This window comes from Myotis yumanensis, unplaced genomic scaffold (genome assembly GCF_028538775.1).
Source record: "Myotis yumanensis isolate MYYU_CA2020_CCGP unplaced genomic scaffold, mMyoYum1.0.hap1 SCAF_17, whole genome shotgun sequence".
NCBI lineage: Eukaryota > Metazoa > Chordata > Mammalia > Chiroptera > Vespertilionidae > Myotis > Myotis yumanensis.
This window is the reverse complement of record NW_027223768.1, coordinates 39,961,761-39,982,957: the sequence shown is the minus strand read 5'-3', so window position 1 is coordinate 39,982,957 and position 21,197 is coordinate 39,961,761. Positions and strand designations below refer to the sequence as shown.

General features: G+C 46.2%; 1 protein-coding gene across 1 annotated transcript in view; it reads right to left on the bottom strand.

Moving 5' to 3' along the window:
- The window catches only part of ADCY10 (adenylate cyclase 10), a 58,883-nt gene that overhangs the window by 18,553 nt on the left and 19,133 nt on the right, over window positions 1-21,197 (bottom strand). Inside the window, exons 11-18 of the mRNA XM_070396293.1 lie at window positions 19,611-19,800; window positions 15,526-15,581; window positions 14,019-14,172; window positions 11,304-11,496; window positions 10,699-10,785; window positions 6,995-7,269; window positions 6,106-6,242; window positions 1,095-1,220 (exon numbers count right to left, since the gene is read on the bottom strand). Coding sequence (XP_070252394.1) covers window positions 1,095-1,220; window positions 6,106-6,242; window positions 6,995-7,269; window positions 10,699-10,785; window positions 11,304-11,496; window positions 14,019-14,172; window positions 15,526-15,581; window positions 19,611-19,800 — 1,218 coding nt within the window. The remainder of the gene's footprint in view (window positions 1-1,094; window positions 1,221-6,105; window positions 6,243-6,994; window positions 7,270-10,698; window positions 10,786-11,303; window positions 11,497-14,018; window positions 14,173-15,525; window positions 15,582-19,610; window positions 19,801-21,197) is intronic.

Below are 21,197 nucleotides of genomic sequence, written 5' to 3'. Positions count from 1 at the left end.
TCACCTCCTCACCCTCATCAGGGACAAAATGAGAGCCTGTCAACTTGTCCACAGACTAGGCCACCTTCCTATGCTGGTAGACACAGTGAATGAAAACACAGAAATGAGCTAGAGGCTCTTTTGGAAGTTGAGAACCTTGAGGCACCCCTGGGTCATCCTTTGAAACATTTAAAGTTCCTTACAGCTGGCATAAATCAGAGCTGAGGATATACAAGGACGTGGCTGGAAAATCTTTTTCTTTAAAAGAACAGTAACAGCCCTAACTTGTTTGGCTCAGTGGATAGGGCGTCGGCCTGTGGACTGAAGGGTCCCAGGTTCGATTTCTGTCAAGGGCATGTACCTTGGTTGCGGGCACATCCCCAGTAGGGAGTGTGCAGGAGGCAGCTGATCGATGTTCCTCTCCCATCGATGTTTCTAACTCTCTATCCCTCTCCCTTCCTCTCTGTAAAAAATCAATAAAATATATTAAAAAAATAAAAATAAATAAATAAAAGAACAGTAACACATCTCTGATATAAATTCTACTCTTTGCCATCTCTTACAAAAGCAGATGGTAGAAAAGTTTCAGTATTACCTTTGCTCTCTCCTTACGTGGTTTCTGTTTGAGAATGTCCTTTGCGTGCAGCTGAAGAAAACTTTGTTCAAATCAGACTCCAGAATATGCACAGGAGAGAGGTGGCTCCTAATTAGAAGCAGAAAAGTCCCACCTTCCTGGAGCCTCCCTGACTCAGGGCAATGCAAAGACAGCCACGCCAGGGTGCCGATCTTATCTCATTTTCAGATCCTTGTCCTAGCCCAGTGATGGCGAACCTTTTGAGCTCGGCGTGTCAGCATTTTGAAAAACCCTAACTTAACTCTGGTGCCGTGTCACATATAGAAATTTTTTTATCTTTGCAACCACAGTAAAACAAAGACTTATATTTTTGATATTTATTTTATATATTTAAATGCCATTTAACAAAGAAAAATCAACTAAAAAAATAAGTTCGCATGTCACCTCTGACACGCGTGTCATAGGTTCGCCATCACTGTCCTAGAGGAAGCAGAGTGTGCCCAGGTTCTGGAGAATGAGCACCGGGTCAAGTTGTCTTTACCTTTCAGTGATGCTGGTGGAGACAAGTTCTTCAATCTGACACCACTAGCGAGTTTGCAGACTTCCTCACCTCCATCATCACCGAGAGTAAATGGTCTTAACAGCTCTGTTGGCTTAGCAACATTCTCTATCAGGAGGTAAAAGGCAAGAAAAGTTGTCATTGTTCTGTCATTATTCTGATTTTCTGATGCACTTTGAGGTGGTCTCACATAAGGAAGAACAGGCAGATGTGTGTCTTGGCTCACCAAATAGTTTGGAATATTGTTTTTAAGTAAAACTGATATATGAAAAATCTACATTTATTCAAAAGATGTTTTGTCCTGCCCTTGGCCAATATCGCTCAATGATTAGAGCATTGCCCCATGTACCAAAGGGTACTGGTTCAATTCCTGGTCAAGGATATGTACCTGGGTTGCAAGTTCTGCCCCAGCCGTAGTTGAGGAGAGTGCGGGAGTCAACCAATCAATGTGTCTCTCTCACATCTCTCTTTCTCTCTCTGTCTCTCCTCCCTCCCTCTCTCTCTAAAAAAAAAATCAATGGAAAAAATATCCTTGGGTGAGGACTAACAACATCAACAAAAAAGATGTTTTATCTCCTTGCCTGCCTCCCCGCCCAAACAAAAACTATTGAAAGTACATGCAGTTTTATAAAAATTTGATTCAAAGGTTATCACAAAGTATCTTATCTAATCTAATAAGAGAAACATGCAAATTGACCGCACCAACGCTATGCCCCAAGCCACGCCCACCAACCAATCAGAGTGACTATATGCAAATTAACCCAACCAAGATGGCGGCCGGCAGCCATGGAGCTGGAGCAAGCAGGAGGCTTGGTTGCACCAGTGATGGAGGAAGCCAAGCTTCCCACCTGCCCTGGCCGGCTGTGGCCTCGGCTCAAGACAACAAAGTTTCAATTATAGAAGCTAAATAAATCCCAGATACCTGCTTCCAGCCAGCCTTCACTGGGAGCTTGGGTGGCTGGGGGCTGTGGCCTGCCGGCAAACAGCCATCAGCCCCTCACCCAGGATAGCCACACCCTCATGGGGTGAGGGTCCCTGCTGGGGGGCTTGGCCAGCCTGCAAACAGCTATCAGCCCTCACCCAGACTGGCCACACCTCATGGGGTGAGGGTCCCCACTGGGGGGCTTGGCCAGCCTGCAAACAGCTATCAGCCCCTCACTCAGACTGGCCAGGCACCCCAGCAGGACCCCCCACCCCGAAGGGGGTGTGGCCAGCCTGAAAACGGCCCTCAGCCCCTCACCCAGGCTGGCCAGGCACCCCAGTGGGGACCCCCACACTGAAGGGGCTGTGGCCAGCCTGCAAACAGCCATCGGCCACTCACCCAGGCTGGCCAGGCACTCCAGTGGGACCCCCACCCTGACCTGGGACACCCTTCATGGCAAACCAGCCGGCCCCCACCCATGCTCCAGGTCTCTATCCTATATAATAAAAGGGTAATATACAAATTGACCCTAACAGCAGAACCACTGGGAATGACTGGTCACTATGACACACACTGACCATCAGGGGGCAGACGCTCAATGCAGGAGCTGCCCCCTGGTGGTCAGTGCGCTCCCACAGGGGGAGCTCTGCTCAGCCACAAGCCAGGCTGATGGCTGCCAGTACAGCGGTGGTGGTGTGAGCCTCTCCTGCCTCCTCAGCAGTGCTAAGGATGTCCGACTGCAGCTTAGGCCTGCTCCCCGCTGGGAAGTGGACATCCCCCATGGGCTCCCAGGCTGCCAGAAGGATGTCTGACTGCCAGTTTAGGACCATTCCCCAAGGGGTCCCAGACTGCGAGAGGGCACAGGCCGGGCTGAGGGACCCCCCCACCGACCCCCCCGAGTGCACAAGTTTTTGTGCACCGGGCCTCTAGTAGTATATAACATCATATATTTTAGAGAACCAAGATGGTGGCATAGGTTAATGCCAGTACTTGCTGCCTCCCACAACCACATCAAAATTACAATTAAAATACAAAACAACCATCATTTAGAACTGCCTGAAATCTGGTGGGATGAAACTCCTACAGCTATAGAAGTAAAGAAGAAAGTACATCAAGACTGGTAGAAGGGGTGGAGGTGCAGAATGGGCTAGTTGACACTGACATGCGGTGTGTGTGTGTGTGTGTGTGTGTGTGTTTAATTGGGAGGGATATCTTCACTGCAGAGGCCTCCTGTGAGGCCTGTGAGAATCAAGGGGTCTCAGCACCACACCAGTCCCCCAGCCCAGGGTTCAAGAGCTGGGAAGAGAAGTCCCCATAACTTAGGGCTGTAAAAACCAGCAGGGATTGTGGCTGAGTGACACAGAGGCTGCTGGAGCCCCAGGCAGATCCTCTTAGAGGGCTGGTACATGACCTTACATGGTCTGCTTCCTCTGAGCAATAGCTGGGGGAGAGCCAGGGACATAGGGGGAGGAACTGGATTGTCCGGCATTGGGGCAGGAACTCGGAGGCTGCTTTCTCCCTGACCATGGTGCTCGCAGGGGTCATTGTTCCTGTGCTGGAGCTCCCCTGTCCCAGAGCAGACTGGCAGCCATATCTGAGTTTTTATCAGCATGGCCCACACTGTTTGTTCCACATTGATGATTTCCTTAGACCCTGCTCCATCCAATCTGCAGTCTAACCCAAGCTGTTTGCAGCAACTTTTACAGATGAATGGCCTGTCCTGGTTCAGGCTTCAGACTTTGCTAAAATCTCTCAAACAAGCAGCCCTGGTGTCAGCATGTCCCAAACCTATCAATGAAAACCTCAAGACCTGGCACTAGCACCAGCCTGCCTTGCTTCACAGCTTGACACTTCTAAGTAGCAGCCACCTGCAGATCTCTCTGTAGCTCCTGCCAGTTGACCCCAGGCTGTGGCTGATTTTACACCTCCCTGGAGGCCCTAGAGCCAGTGCACCAGGTGGATAGCTTCAGACCACACCAGATTACAACTCTACATATTCACAAGTGACATACTCAAGGGGGAAGACTCAGTGAGCACCAAAGCCCAAATGAAGCAAGTCCTGTTCCATAAGGGTGTCTCCTGCACAGCAGCTCTTCCACTATAATCACAGCTGACCCTCACAGCCAATTGGCCTGGGGGTCAATTCCTCCCAATGATATCAATAGCAATCAAGGCTTAACCACAGTAAGACAGTGCACACAGCCCAAACAAGGGCACACCTAGAGTGCCCAGCTCAGGTGATGGGTGGGGGGGAGGGGGGAGGGGCTGATCCATGGGTCCTACAGGATACATACTTCACAAAGCCCCTCTACCAATTCCAAGAGACATAGCAGTTCTACATAATACAAGAAACAAACACAAGGGAAGCAGCCAAAATGTGGATACAAAGAAACATGTCACAAATGAAAGAACAGAAGAAATCTCCAGAAAAGGAACTCGATGAAATGGAAGCAAGCAAACTACTAGATACAGAGTTCAAAATAATGGTTATAAGGATGCTCAAGGATCTTAATGAGCGCTTCAAGGGACTTTGTGAGAATTTCAAGGATTTTAGTGAGAATTTCAAGGACATTAGGGAGAACATCAAAGAAATGAGAAAGGACCAGTCAGGAACGAAGGATACACTAACAGAAATGAAGAATAATTTGTAGGGAATCAACAGTAGAATAGAGTATGCAAAAAATCAAATCAGTGATTGGAATATGAGGAAGCAAAAAACACCCATCCAGAAGAGCAAAAAGAATTTAAAAAATGAAGATAGTATAAGGAGCCACTGGGACAACTTCAAGTTGTTAACATTTGCATCATGGGGGTGCTAGAAGGAGGAGAGAGAGAGCAAGAGATTGCAAACCTATTTGAAAAAATAATGACAGAAAACTTCCCCTACCTGGTGAGAGAAATAGACATACAAGTCCAGGAAGTTCAGAGAGTCCTAAACAAGAGGAACCCAAAGAGGCCCACACCAAAACACATCATAATTAAAATGCCAAAGGTTAAAGACAAAGAAAATCTTAAAGGCAGCAAGAGAAAAGCAGTTAGTTACCTACGAGGGAGCACTAATAAGACTGTCAGCTGATTTCTCAACCAAAGCTTTGCAGACCAGAAGGGAGTGGCAAGAAATATTCAAAATGATGACTAGCAAGGACCTACAACCGAGATTACTCTAGCCAGCAAAGCTGTCATTTAGAATGTCAAATAAAGAGCTTCACAGGCAAGAAAAAGCTAAAGTTCATCACCACCAAACCAGTATTACATGAAATGTTGAATAAGAATAAGAATAAGAATAAGAATAAGAATAAGAATAAGAGTAAGGAGGAGGAAGAGGAGGAGGAGGAGGAGGAGGAGGAGGAGGAGGAGGAGGAGGAGGAGGAGAAGGAGGAGGAGGAAGGAAGAGGAGGAGGAGGAAGAGGAGGAGGAGGAAGAGGAGAAGAAGATGAAAAATATGAACCAAAAAATGGCAATAGATACTTATCTATCAACAGTTGATAGATATCAAAAAGTCAAAATAAATGAACAAAGAATCTAATGAACAAAATAAACTGATGAATAAAATAGAACTAGAGGCATGGAAACATGAAACAGACTGACGAATCTCAGAAGGAAGGAAAAGATCTTATATGCATGTATGTACCACTTATGGACACAGACAATAATGTGGTGAAGGCCTATGGTGGGGTGGGCAAGGGCACAGGGGAGGGGAGAATGTGGGGAAGAAAGGGGGACATTGTAATACTCTCAACAATAATGACTTAAAAAAAAACATATATTTTACACATGTTCAATACCCTCACTCAGATGCCAATGCGTTCATGAGGAGACGGTACTCTACTTGTGACTTGGTTAGGATCAGAAAGAGATATCAGAAATGGCAAGGCCTGAATAGTAAACTTGCCTAGTAATGTTGTCTTCTGGGACTCGAAAATGCTACGTTCTCCCTCTGTCAGAGGTATCCGGTCCCACAGTCCTGGACTCCCCCAACCCTCTGTCCCTTGTGGAAGCCGCCCAGGGAAAAGCCCACTCTTGCTGCCCTCTCTGCAGAAGGACAGGGGAAGAAGTCGCTGTGGGACTCACTGAACAGGTTATTCCAGGTCACGTTTGCCTTTTCCTCAGACTCCATCGGTTGGAAAACAAGCACCCTGTGCTGGTCAAGGTTTTTCAGCAATTCTTCGCAGTAAAAGGGGATCCCACAGCTTCCCTCCACTAGGTACCTGTAGTGAACACAAGGCAACCTACTTACCTGGAAGAGCCGCCTTTCTGGGTGGAACAATATTTGAGTCTTCACAATCACTTGAAAATAATCTCTTCTTAGTCTCAATGGCTTTTCTTTCTTTTGTCTAATTACCTACAGCATTGATCATCTGTCCAAAACCAAAACTATAAAATAAGGGACATCCTCAGTCTTGCTTCCCTTCCTCACCTCATAAATGGCCATTTTCATTAATTTCTGGTTTGTATTTTCAATGTTTCTTGCAGAAGCAAGACGTCCTCATTAGAAAGAACTTCAGCAGAGACCAGGTGGGCTGCAAACAGCCAGCTAAAGGCGAGGTGTTATTTGTGAGCAGCTCAGGAGGCACTGACTAGACAGCCAGCACCAGGCCACACCGCTGCCTGCAGAGCAGGACCTCAATTAGGTGCAGGTTGTGGTCTTTCATGTTTACCATTTTGACTTTGGAGTCACTTGCTCATGACAATGTCCTAAAACTAGATTAGAGTAGAACTCACGTCCAGCAAGATGAAAGGGAAACAAATTGATGTTCCCACGCAGTCTGAGCAGGCACCACAGGGACTATAACAAGGAAAGGAGGACAGCATCCCTACCAGCCTGAGGGATGGCCCCTTTGAAAGGTGGCCCAGCAAGAACGCTGAAATAGTCACTTTAAGCCGCATCTTAAGGACTCTGGTGAGGTCTGGACCTGCGTAGTGAATGCAGATGCCTTTCAGGACAGAACAGGTTACTCACAAGTCCAGTTCTTTGGGGATGCCCTTGACATTGAGGTCCAGGCAGACCTTGTTGCGGATGTCGCTGGGCTGCACGGCGCCGATGGTGATGTAGGTGGTGTTCCTGTTCTTTATTATGGCGCTGGCAGCTTCACAGGGCACGTCGAGGAACGGAGACAGGGACATGATGATGAAGATCGGGACGTTCTGGATAAGCTTCTCCAGAAAGGCCCAGGAGGTCTTGTCCACAAACTGGGCCTCATCGATGATGAAAATAACTCTTTCCTGTTTCACTGTCTGGACAAGGTACAGAAACAGGAAGACAAATGCTGTGGGACTTCGGGGTTTTATCCACGTGTGGGTCTGCGTGAGGACCCCTGGGTTGTGTGGGGCTGCATTAAATATTTTCTTCCCAACAAAGCTGAATTCAGATGCCACTAACTTGGAATTTGTGGCAAATTGGAGAGAGCTGGCTGGAATGGACTCTTACTTGGGCAAACCTTTGTGCAAAGATAATACAAATTTGTAGGGGAGATGGGACTGTGGCCCAGTAAAAGCACCCATTCCATAAAATAAGCATCTTTTACTACACGTCATTTTAATCTATTGGAAAATGAAGCCTCTCGGGGATATCGACTTGGCACTCATTCCACCCATGCATATGCAGCACACACCGGCCGGCCGCACACACCGGCCGCACGCACCGGCCACAAGCACCGGCCGCACGCACCGGCCACACGCACTGGCCAAAAGCACAGGCTGGGTGCTGCAGAGGCTGCGCTCGCCGGCACCTGCTGCTGCTCCAGCTGGAACTCTGCGTGGGTCACACTAAAGACAGATCCCATAACCCTCTTCTGTGCAGACTTTCCCTGCCTGGTCTGCATTATTTATTTGCTCACTAGCATCAGTTGGGTACCTGTGAGGGTCAGGCGCCATCTAGGTGCTGGGGCACAAGTTAGAGTCAGCCCTCGCCTCGTGGGCCCTCATTTCTGCCTGGGAGGGATGTAGGGACAAACCTGCCCGCCTCTCACAATCCCAAGCTGCCCCTCTCACTGCCCCAAGCTGCCCCTCGTCACCGCCCCAGGCTGGGTTAGCTTCTTGTGGTTCCTTGTGAGAAGAGATGAGGTTATCCATTCTTTTCCTCTATGTTTTCAATAAAAGCAGCAGCCCTAGACTGTTTGGCTCAGTGGATAGAGCGTTGGCCTGCAGACTGATAGGTCTCAGGTTTGATTCTGGTCAGGTTAAGAGCACACGCCCGAGTTACGGGCTGGATCCTCAGTAGCAGGTATGTAGGAGGCAGCCAATCAATGATTCTTTCTCATCATTGATGTTTCTATTTTTCTCTCCCTCTCCCTTCCTCTCTGAAATCAAGATCTATAATAATAAAAGCATAATATGCTAATTAGACCAGAAGACCTTCCGGACAAAGCCGGGACCTAAGGGAAGCCCAAGTCCCGGGTGCCAGAGGGAAGTCGGTGCCGGCAGCCTGGGGCAGGAAGGCCTACTCTTGCACGAATTTCATGCATTGGGCCTCTAGACTATATATAATCAGCAAAGGCTACTTTAACACTTCAGATCTCCCAGACATTCATATGGAGTATTATAACCTGCCTTGTCACACACACGTAACAAGTTTACTCTGACAGCCCTTCACTGACCCAGAGAAATTTAATTAATGGTGGTGTCAGTGTTATCTGTGCACCGAGGAGAGTAGAGTAGGAAACAAAACAGCATGAATTTGAGAGTCCATCACTGGCCCCAGTTCTTCAATTTTAAAGCGAGGACAGTGTATTGGATTTTCTAATGTGAGTAGAAGCAGCATGGATGCTATGCCCACGCTCTTCACATAAACTAACTGGCTGAGTCCTCAGGACGCTCAGGGGAGGTGGTACTGCTGAGTGTCCTTAGGCACAGGTTAAATTCAGACAGGTTAGGTGACCTGCCAAGGCCACAGAGCAGCGGTTCTCAACCTGTGGGTCGTGACCCCTTTGGCGGTCCAACGACCCTTTCACAGGGGTCATCTAAGACCATCCTGCATATCAGATATTTACATTATGATTCATAACAGTAGCAACATTACAGTTATGAAGTAGCAACGAAAATAATTTTATGGTTGGGTCACAACATGAGGAACTGTATTTAAAAGGCCAGAAGGTTGAGAACCACTGCCACAGAGTAACCGATACAAAGATTGTCATCACAGCCTACAGTGAAAGCACATCTTTAGTGGTAGTTTCCAAACTAAACTGCGCATTAGAACCAATTGAGAAGTTTTAAAACAAAGGCACAAAGCTGAACAGATCCCTAAGCCCAACCCAAGCCCTGCTGGATCTTTGGGGGTAGGACTCGTAGATCTGTCTTTTCTAAGAAGCTTCCTGGATACTGGTGATGTACCTGGTCCAAAGTCTGGTATCAGAAACTACCCAGACTGCCTAGCTTATTTGCCTGGATAGAGAAGGAGGGTGTTGAATTGTAAACCTGATTCAATGCCACATGTATTCTATGCTAGTGATCAGTTATTATGTGCCAGAAACAATGCTGGCCAATAGTGCTGTAGCCATGAGCAAGAGACTCCCGTCCCTAGAGGCTCACAAACACAGTGGGGAAAGTTCAACCAGAAATACGTTCAAAGAGCCACAGAAGCAGGTAGAAGAGGCGTTAGTCATGCCTAGTGATTTGGGAAGTTGTCACCAAAGAGGTGACACTGAAGGATGAGTAGCATTTCTCCAGGTTAAAATATACATAATATTGGTTTTTATCTCCTTAGCAATGGGAATTACTCAGAGAGTATGAAGTGTATATGATTGGATTTGCATATACTCTGGCACTTATATGGAGGATGAATTGGGGTGAAAGAGGTGTGAGGTGCAGAGATTGGTTGGAAAGCTATGACAATGGTCCAGAAGGAGCCCGATACAGCAGGGGGCAGAGCATGGGGGATTCCAGAGACCACCCAACGGAGAAATAGGAGGATCTAGCAACTGAGTAGACGTGTGGATGTGGCAACTGGTTAGGAGGGGAGCAAAGAAGAAAGGAGTAAACGATGCATGAATGAATTTACCATGAGCTAATCAAGGATCAGGATCAGAATGAGGAAGAAAGGGCATTGAAGTAGGAAACAAATAAATTTACTACTAGCCACTGAAATGAGTGGGAGTTACTACATCCTTGTGTAATATACGTCCTTGGAAATGTGGTCTGGAACTTGGGAGGGTGGTGGGAACTAGAATATAGATTTGGTGACCATCAGCATACAGAGAGCACTAACACTGGTTGAGTGTTTCATTTCAGCCTTACAACCCTGGGACTAGGTACGACTGTTTCCCCATATTACACGTGCATAGGCAGGTTAAGTCACTTGCTTGAGGTTCCACCCTTGGTAGTCTACTGCAGAGGCTACATACAAGCCACTCACATGTACTGCATCTCTTACGGATGGGAAACCAAGAGGGTAGTTTTAAGGAGAGGCCCAGGAATAATGTTAAGGGACTATGTTCAAGTTTAGCATAATCTGAACTCACAGCCTGGGGCAGTGAGAGGGGGGCAGCCTGGGGCTACATTCTAAATGGACTCTGAGCTCAAAGTTTGGAAGGATGGAGGAGAAAGAAAAACTTTAGGATACCAGGTTTCCCACAATTCAAAGCTTCCTGCCCCTCAGGTCGCCCAGCTCTGTGATGCGATGCCCAGTTTTCCTCCCCCCATTACTTGACCTGCAGATGTTCTTACTTTCTCCAAGATCTTCATAAACAATGCTTCCAGCTGCTTTTGCTTTCTCAAGATGCTCATCTTGGACACCTCTCGTGAGGTAGGGAACTGTGTGAAGAATAATTCGAACATTAACTATGGGAAACAGCAAAGGGAGCCACTAGCTGTGTGACTTTGGGCAAATCACTTCACTGTTATGTGCCTTCAAATCCTCATGTGTTAGATAATCCATAATGTCCTCTCCAGCTTTAATACCCTTTGTCACTGGATCTAGTAGATACAGGAACGAACAGGGCACACTCGGTCCTGCACTGGCAGGCACCGTTGGAGCAGAGGCGTGGGCTAGGATTGCACAGCTTTGATAGAAAGGTGAAGAAAAACGAACCAACAGGTAGCATTTGGATTTTCTTGAGTGTGACATTTCTAGACACCTCCACTATGTCTCAGTAAGGGGAATGCTCATTCAGGGAAGATTGGGAGGCACTTCCTCACCACACAGATTCTCCAGGTGAGAACAGAAAAGGGTATCACAAGTCAAAGAGATGCCAGGTCACAAAGAATCGGTGAAGAATTGCTTCACCTGCCCCATCACTATTTCTTGAGGAAGTCTTACACTAGGTAGTTACCTGGACATGGAAAATGTCATTAAAGATACAATGGAATTTCTCATCCAACAGTGTCTTGACTTTATTTTCAATGTTGGTCTGTCGTTCTTTGTAGTGTTTACAAGCATCCAGACCTAAGACATTGGCCATGAGTATCTGGATGGTATAAAAAGTTTGATGGAAGCTGATCTTAGTCAAGGCAATAGCAATAGTCCTGTTTATAAGAAAGTCAAGAATCAGAAGAGAGTTTTAAAATACATACATATTTTAAATATGTTTCTATTGATTTTAGAGAGAGGAAGGGAGAGAGAGATAAAAACATCAATGAGGAAAGAGAATCATTGATCGGCTGCCTCCTACATGTCCCCCTCTCCCCACAATCAGGGCATGTGTCCTGATCAGGAATTGAACCAAACTGTGACCTCCTGGTTCAGGGGTCAGTGCTCAACCACTGAGCAACACCAGCCGAGCTTAAATATATTTTAGGAAATTAATAAAGGTTGAAGGCAAGCTCTGACTCTTCATATTCAGTTGTCCTACCAGCAACTCCCTAAGCCATCTGCAAGCCTTTCTTAATTCTGCTTCAGATACTTGGCCTGATCCACTGGGTTCCTAAGCCCAGGTCGGTTTGCCTTCTTCCCCAGGCCCACCACCTCCACCTTGGTGCATGCCCTCATCCTCTCACCAGTGCTACCCAGTGGCATGCCTCTTGCCCTGCCTGGCATCATGACACTGAATGCATTATATTCACAGAGGCTAATGTTTCTAGATAGATGCAAATCTTCTCTCCCACTTAGGATTTTTCTGTGGCTCCCATCCTCTAAGGCAGTGGTTCTCAACCTTCCTAATGCCACGACCCTTTAATACAGTTCTTCATGTTGTGGTGACCCCCAATTTCATTGTTACAAATTAAACATAATTAAAGTATAGTGATTAATCACAAAAACAATATGTAATTATATATGTGTTTTCCCATGGTCTTAGGCGACCCCTGTGAAAGGGTCGTTCGACCCCCAAAGGGGTCGCGACCCACAGGTTGAGAACCGCTGCTCTAAGGGCTAGGTCTGTCCTCTCTGTGACATACAAGACTCTCCAAGGCCTCATATGTGCTTTCTTGCCACTCTGTTCAGCAGCCTATCCTCCACCACTAACAGACAGCACAGGACCATCTACTCTCTCCAGGCCTTCGCTTCCGTGTCTCCCCAGCTGGAGCGTGATCACGTCCCACAGCGCCTCCCAGTCCTCGCTTCCCGCTCATCTGTGCATCTCAGTTCAGGTGCAGCCTCCGGCACTCTTCCCTGATGTCCCAAGTTTGGGTCACACAGGCCTCTCCCTCAGCTCCCGCCACACTCCCTAGGATGCCTCTGTCATTGTCCTTTCCACATCCCATTTCGATTGTCATCTCTCTTCTGTGAGAGCTCCCACAGGGCGGGAATCAGATATCCTTCATCTTCGGGGCATCGGCACTTGTTATGGGTTTACTCACGCCCCACCCAAATCCATATGCTGAGTCTTAACCTCCGTACCTCACAATGTGACCTTGTTTGGCAACAGGGTCATTGTAGATGTAATGAAATTAAGACAAGGTCTGGCTGGAGCAGGGTGGGCCCCTAATCCAATATGACTGTGTCTTCATAAGGGGAAATTTGGAGACAGGGAGAATATCATGCGACGATGAAGGCAGAGGTTGGGGTGATGTTTCCATAAGCCAAGGCACCAATAATTGCACCAGAAGCCAGGGGAGAAGCACAGACAGGTTGTCCCTCATGGCTCTGAGAAGGAACCGACCCTGCTGACACCTTGCTCTCAGACTTCCAGCTTCCAGTAACGAGAGAGGATAGATTTCTGTTGGTGAGCCATCCAGTTTGTGGTACTTTGTTACAGGAGCTCTCGCAAGTGGAGACAGAACTTAACAGTTCCTGAAGCATAGTAGTAACTCAGTACTAACTCAGTAATGGAATGAATGAATGAATGTCTTCTGATTGTTATGAATTATCTCCTTAACAATGTTAAAGATATTTTAAAACAGGCCTCTCTCAGGCCTGACATTAAAAAGAGTAGAAGTACAGCTAAAAATAATGTAAGGCCACTAAGCATTTTCCCCTTAAAGCCTTCAGGTTGGGTGGTGGAAGCAGCGAGACCTCGGCATGTGGTCACCATCACTGCTACTGAACCCCATGCTGACCACAGTGAGGGTACTCGGTGGGTTGTCCCACAGAGAGCCCTCATGACATTCACGCTATGAGAGGAGGCAAGCAATATGAGGTCAATACACTAGCTTTGCCTTCCCAAGGAAAATGCAGAGGCCTGTCATTGTCGCCCCCACTCCTGGACAGAGCTGAATGGTGTGAACCCATGACTGTCAGCCGGCTGGATAAATGTATGTGCTTGTCCTGCACACCCACCCTAGCCTGGCCTCCACCTCTTCCAGCTGCTCTCCACCTGCCTGCACACTGGCCTTAACCAGGAAGCTCTAACATATGATATCCAAGCTCCACCTGGCATGCAATCAGGGTCTCCGGGGGTCGGCAGGCTTCTCATTGTCTTGGTTCAATATGATTATCATTATTTATTTATTTAGCACAAGGGTGCATGGCACCCGTAATGGACAGGTGGTGTGTAATTTACATGATGCAAATTATATAAAGGAGAGGGACTTTAAAAGAGGTGAAACTTTTAAGGACATCAGGATTCTCTGGGTGGACAAGAAATAAACGCTCATCGCCAGACACTCACCTGTGGTTCTCACCTTGGGACAGGTACTCAATCTCCATGAGTATCTGGCTTTTCCCGTAGCCGGACAAGCCTTCGTACATGAGGATGCGGCTGCAGTTGGACGTCAGAAATTCCTTCATATTGCACCTAAAGTATTTCAGCTCCTTCTCACGTCCTGTCATTTTTATTTTTTTAAAAAGAGAGCGAACCCAGTCAACATAAAATAGTGGAGAGACATAAGAAGCACATAGTGACACGACACCTAAGGACACCTTTGGGGTTTCCACGGCATCTTTCACAGACTCTCGTGAGGTTCTGCACACTTTGAAATGTTTTAACATCTTTTCTAGAGCTTTCCAGTTGTGATTCCCAATAATGCACATTATATATGCAACTCTTATAATGCGCATTAAAACGTCCATTGAATTTTAGTGCAGGATAGTGAGGTGCGCTGGAATCGCACAGCCAGGAATGAAACCAGGGATCGCTGACTTCAGTTCTTGTTTTCCCTCCCTTTTCCTTTTTTTGCTATAACACAGTAGAAGTCATCTAAAGATTATTACACTAAGAAATACATTTATTATAGTTAGGGTTTCTATATTGAATGATTATGGATATAATATTTTATTTCCAATAATTTGTTTCCAATCTGCGAAGGAAACTTGCTCTCTGTGAGTGAGAAATTATACTTATCTCAGGGCTACTAGAAGGATTATCAGTGATAAGAAAATTCAACTTACTTTAAAAAAGCATGTAGACTTATTCCTAAGAACAACCCAAATTTTTAGTAAAAATAAGTGTTAGGGTTTTTTATTCTTCATGTAACAAATGTTCACTGTAGAAAGTATGCAAAATGTAGAAAAGAAAAAGAAGAAAATCGAAGTCAGCTTGGGTTGCAGCCCTGTCACTATTACTTGGTGTGTTTTTACATATATGTAACGGGGTGCCCAGATTAAAATCTGAAAGTAGGCCACAGCCTTTGAAACCTGGACGGGAAGGAACAGGCAGGACTGAAATGCCAAGGGAGCGAGCACATCCTGTCAAAAGAGCTGAAGGCTCATTTGGGGCCAAACCTTTTCTGGCCAGCTCCCTGTGGAAGGCCAGTCTTGTTTTCCATTGATTAACAGAAGGCACGTGTAATTATATGATACATCGTTTCATCAACATGATTTTTAAAAACGGCCTAAGAAATGGAGGGTGTCAGGGTCTTTTGGGGGCAGGGGGAGGGTGTCAGGGTCTTTGTGGAGAGGAGGGTGTCAGGGCCTTTGGGGGAGGAAGGTGTCAGGGTCATTGGGGGAGGAAGGGTGTCAGAGTCTTTGGGGAGGAGGGTGTCAGGGTCTTTGTGGGGAGGGAGAGACCAAGCACGTAGGGTGCCCTGAACACTGCTCTTTTTCTTAGTTGGCCTGGATAGTGATCAGGGGTTCATTGGTGATAATTCATGATGCCGCAGACTTAGCATTGGCGCACTGTTCTGCATGTGTTGTTATAGTTCACTAGGGGAGTTTAGAAATCAAGGCCCACTACCTACCGAGCAGAGGGTAAGCCTCATTCCTGTTGCAGATGAGGTAGGCCATACCAAACATGCTGAGGAGAAGAACAGAGATGTTAGAGTCACAGCAGGGCAGGCGGAGAGCAGGCTGCTTGGTCCCAGGGAGCCTCCTTTCCAGTCTCTAACCGACTGCCCCTGGCTCACGGGCTGCAGATGCCAAGAGGAGGAGAAAGAGGTGTTCTCACCTGGCGATAGAGTCCAAGCGACTTACAGCCGCCTTCTCCTCAGCCCCGGGGACCTTGTTCAATAAATGCTTGCAGAGTCTGTCCCTGCTCACCTTTGTGGAGCACATGCCACGTGCCTGGCAGTTTTGAGTACTTTACATCTATCATTTCCTTTGCTCCTGACAAAACCTTACTAAGGAGATACTATGATTACGTCCATTTACAAGTGAGGAAATGGAGGTGCAGAGAGTGTATCTTGCGCAAGGTCCCGTGTCTGGTGGTGACTAGGCAGGGCACTCATGCCTGATCGCTGCATATTCTCTCTTGAAGGAGCCTTTTGGTTAAACAGCTCATTCCTGGTCTGTATGTCGTACTACGTGGTTCCGCCTGGCATGACAACAGCAATCTCCCATGGGAGGTCCTGTTCATATTTGTATGTGTATTTCTACACTCTTTTTTAAAAATATGATTTTTAAAAAATTATTGATTTCAGAGAGAGGAAGGGAGAGGGATAGAAACATTGATGATGAGAGACAATCATTGATCGGCTGCCTCCTACATGCCTCCTACTTGGGATTGAGTCCCTGCAACCCTACCACCCAGGCACGTGTCCTGACCAGGAATCAAACCGTAACCTCCTTGTTCATGGGCCAACACCCACCACTGAGCCACACTGGCCAGGCTCCACACTCTTATTTACAGAGATGGTGGAGGAAAATCACAAAGTGGCAGGCTCTGGGGTGCGGCAGTCTGGGCTTCTGTGACAGGCTGACTTCTGCAGTATCTGTGCCCTCTGCTAGGTAACGTGCAGTGCCCTCCCCACTCTGGGCTCGGCCGTGTGAATGTTTCAGCCAACGAGATGCCAGCAAACACGACACCGAGGCTTGAAAAATGCTTACGCCTTGGGCTCTCTCTCTTGCTCTTCTGATATGGCCGAGACAGTGCGAGAGGACGAGATACCTAGAGCCGAATTGTCCCATTTATGCCAATCAAACTGCCCACTTATCCCACCTGCGGTCCTCCTGGATCTGCCAACAACCTGCTGAACCCCAGGCATGTGAGAAGCCGAGGCTAGCTGAGCCGAGTCCAGCCCAGGTCAGTTGAAGCCACTTCTCTGTGAGGTCAGTCAATGTGTGCTGTACCCACGAGCTTTTGTGGTTGCTAAAGAAGCGGCATTGCTGTGGCACGCTGAACCTGGTCTCCACTGCTCACTAGATTTGTGACCATGAACAAGTCATTTAACATCTTTGAGCCTTAGTTTTAAAATTTGTAAAATGGAGAAAATAATAGTTTCTATTTGATATGGTTGATATTAAGAATACATTATAGCCTGGCCAGTGTGGCTCCATGCTTAGATAGCTGGCCCACGCACTGAAGAGTTGTGGGTTTGACTCCCGGTCAAGGGCATGTATCTGGGTTGCAAGTTTGATCCCTGTTCCTACTCAGGACACGTGCGGGAGGCAACCAATCAATGTGTCTCTCTCACATTGATGTCTCTCTCTTTCTCTCTCTTCCTCCCTCCCTCCCTTCAACTCTATATAAAATCAATGGGAAAAGATCCTCAGGTGAGGATTAAAAAAAAGAAAGAAAGAAACATTAAAGTCTTGGCTGGTGTTTTCAGTGGTTAGAGCATCGGCCCTTGCACCACAGGTCTACAGTTTGACTCCTGGTCAGGAGCCTCTCTCTCTTCTCTTCTCCTCTCCTCTCTCTTCTCTCTTCTCTCTTACCTTCTCTCTCTCTCTCTCTCTCCCCCCTGTCCTCCCACTCTCTCTAAAAATCAATGGAAAAAATATCCTCAGATGAAGAGTAACAACAAAAAAAGAATATATTGTATATTTTGAGATAAAGTGCCTAATATTTAATAAGGGCTCACAAAAATTATTACTATTCATTCACTTATTCACTTAGCATTTTATTGATGATCTAAACATGCCAAGTACAGTGCCGAGCCCTGGGAATACAAAGGTGAATAATAAAGACTCCTTGAATCTACTGTAGCACCAATTCTGCTATCTGGCCCTTTAAAACTTAGATTCCAGCTGGTTAATAAAGGGTGTCCCAAAATTCACGCAAGAAGTAATTTTGATAGAAAACACAGGTTTATAATTAAAAAATGTAAATATTTTATTGATTCACAAAGTATACAGTATAGGGTTATGTATGGAACAGAAAACTGGATTATTATGTCCAGATAGTGAGCACCATTAACTGTTATTGCCCGAGCAACCGCATTTTCGAAGAAGAATGGTCCGATGATGCCTCCAGCCCAAAATCCGCACCAAACAGTGACACGTTGTAGATGCATTTGTTTCTCAACAATCACTCATGGATTTTCTGAACCCCAAATGCGACAATTTTGTCGATTAACCAAGCCATCAAGATGAAAATGAGCCTCATCGCTAAAGACGATTTTGTTCGAAAAATCAGTATCCACTTGTTGTTGTTCCATATCCATTCAACAAACTCTATTCGCTGTGTGTGATCAGTAGGCTTCAGTTCTTGAGTCAATTGAACTTTGTAAGCATGAAGATGCAAATCTTCCGTGAGAATACGCTGTAGAGAGCTTCTCGAAATGTCCAATTCTTGACCACGGTGCCGAATTGATGTCCCTGGACTCTCAGCGACACTCTCACGAACTGCTTCGGTGTTTTGTGTTGAACGATTTGTTGAAGGACGGCCAACGTGTTTAAGATCACTAATTGATCCACGAGTGATTGTTGAGAAACAAATGCATCCACAACGTGTCACTGTTTGGTGCGGATTTTGGGCTGGAGGCATCATCGGACCATTCTTCTTCGAAATTGCGGCTGCTCAGGCAATAACAGTTAATGATGCTCGCTATCTCGACATGATAATCCAGTTTGCTATTCCATACATAACCCTATACTGTATACTTTATGAATCAATAAAAAATTTACAATTTTTAATTATAAACCTGTGTTTTCTATCAAAATCACTTCTTGCGGCAATTTTGGAACACCCTTAAGAATAATAGGTTTGCGCTTTCCATGCGAGTCATTCATTCACGCATCAGTGTCAAGTGCCTGCTGTGCACCAAGCACTGGGGATGTAAGAATGAACAAGCCATAATCATGATCCTCAGAGAGCGTTCAAGGCAGCGGGTGGGCAGTCGTGAGGAGCGTGAGGAGGAATCTCAGAGAAGCGTGGCCTGTAGAGTTAGTGGCACGAGGTGGAGAGAGCTGGACTGGCTGGGCAGCGACTGGGTGGTTCCAGAGCCAGCCCCACAGAGGAATAAACCCTGAGCTGAATTTCAAAGATTGACTATGGGTTTCCCAGTGGACGAGGGATGGGGTGGGTGATGGGGAGGACAATCTACTTAGAGCCCCAGAGGAGGGGACACGGGAGGAGGTGAGGGTGGAAAGGCAGATGGTCACCTTGTATGTCATTGCAAGGAATTGAAACATCATGAAAATGACTGGAAGCCATTGGAGGATTTTAAGCCTAAAAGTGACACCCTTGCACCTAGGCTGGGCTTTGGGGGAATATATTTCACTAGAGGCCTAGAGGACGAACAATATCTTATACTCTATTAGTCCTACCAATGCTGACGCAAAGTTGGTTGATAAATAAATACTTAATGTTTGGTCCACCTTGGTCCACAGACATATGCAAATGGGGGGGGGGGGGTCCCTGTTCTGTTTGCACAACCTTTGAGGAATCACCCTCTGATTCTCAGAACAAGGGTAGAATGGGGTCTTCCACCATATCCATAGGATGGAGAAAGATGAAGGATTTTGAAATCTGGGCCTTCGTCCGGGGAAGGAATAGATTTTAGTTTCATAAAGTGGATTTGAATCTGAAATGGGTGACTGTTTTGCTGTCGTAATTCTCCCCCTTCTTTTACTACAAAATACTGCAAAGTCAGTGCCCCACACTCACACTTTCTCGTTGAGGCCCAGGCACTGATAGATTGGTCCAGAATCTGCAACACCTTTCATGACTTTCTTTGGAAGCTCTTTGAAAAAGTAGGCTGGTAGGTTGCTGCTATTGTAGGTGACGGAGTCACAAGTCACGATTCCTGGGTAGTACATCATCATTCTGGCAGCTATGTTGACTTTTTGGCCAATGACTGCAACAGGAAAGAGAAAGGCAAAGAGTGGGAGAAATGGCCATGGAACTGAACATAATCTGAGAAATCCTGTCCCCGGGTGGCACTTTAACCCTTTACTCCCTTTGCCTCTCATGAATGACATCAAACTCACCTTCAACTACCCATAGTCAGCCAGTGGCCTTTAAAAATATGCAGCAGTGAACTCAATTAGTGACCAGAAAAGCTTCTGCCTCAGCTGGGAGGCCATGGGGACAATCTGCTCAGAGGCAGAGAGGCCTGGTGTGTGGAGAGGGCTCTGTATGTGGGCTCACCCTAGGCCCAGAGGCTCTTGGGTGAGGTACAGCTGGTCTTTGGCTACAAGATGGACAAGCAAAAGCTCGGGCCTGGGACACTGACCTCCAAATGAGGCACAAATTCATGTCTGCATGTTTCTGGGCATGAACTCTTTCATTTCATTTTCAGAATGAATTACCTTCATTCGGTGATCCCTTAAGAGTGTGTAATGGGGTCAGACGAGGTGTGTGTATAAGATGGACTTAGGGCAGTGATGGTGAATCTTTTGAGCTCGGCGTGTCAGCATTTTGAAAAACCCTAACTTAACTCTGGTGCCGTGTCACACATAGAAATTTTTTGATATTTGCAACCATAGTAAAACAAAGACTTATATTTTTGATATTTATTTTATATATTTAAATGCCATTTAACAAAGAAAAATCAACCAAAAAAATGAGTTCGCGTGTCACCTTTGACACACGTGTCATAGGTTCGCCATCACTGATTTAGGGGCTACTTTAAGGGGTAAAGCATTGTAGTGCACAGACTCTGAACCCCAGCTCTACCTCCAACTCGTATGTTACCAAATGACTTTAACTCTGTCATGTCTTAGTTTCCTAATCTGTAAAATGGGAATAACAGTGCCGATCTCAGAGGGTAGTTTATGAAGATTAATGAGTTAACACATACACATCGCTTTGGATAGAGCCTGACTGCTCATAAGCCCTCAATTAATAGTACAACTAATTAGGTACTCAAGGTTGCACTATAACATAAACTTAAATACTTCTGATCAAGTTATTCCTTTTTAAAAACTGTTTATTATGGAGAAATTTGACCATACAATAAGACACAGCCTCATGAATCTTCATGTACACATCACCCAGTCCCAATAGCCAGTAACCCACAGCCAACCCTGCTCCAGCCTCACTCCCACCCACTCTCCACCTGGTAGTATATTGAAGAAAATCTCAAAAATTGCATCATTTCAGACATAACTATTTCAGTATTTTAGAGGTATTATTTCTGAACAATTGAAACCCTACTAGGATTGAAGAGGGAAATAATAGCAAGAGCAGTGAAAACTTGAGATAACACCTACTTACTACTCTCTTTTGAGATGAGTATTATTCACCGGTAAT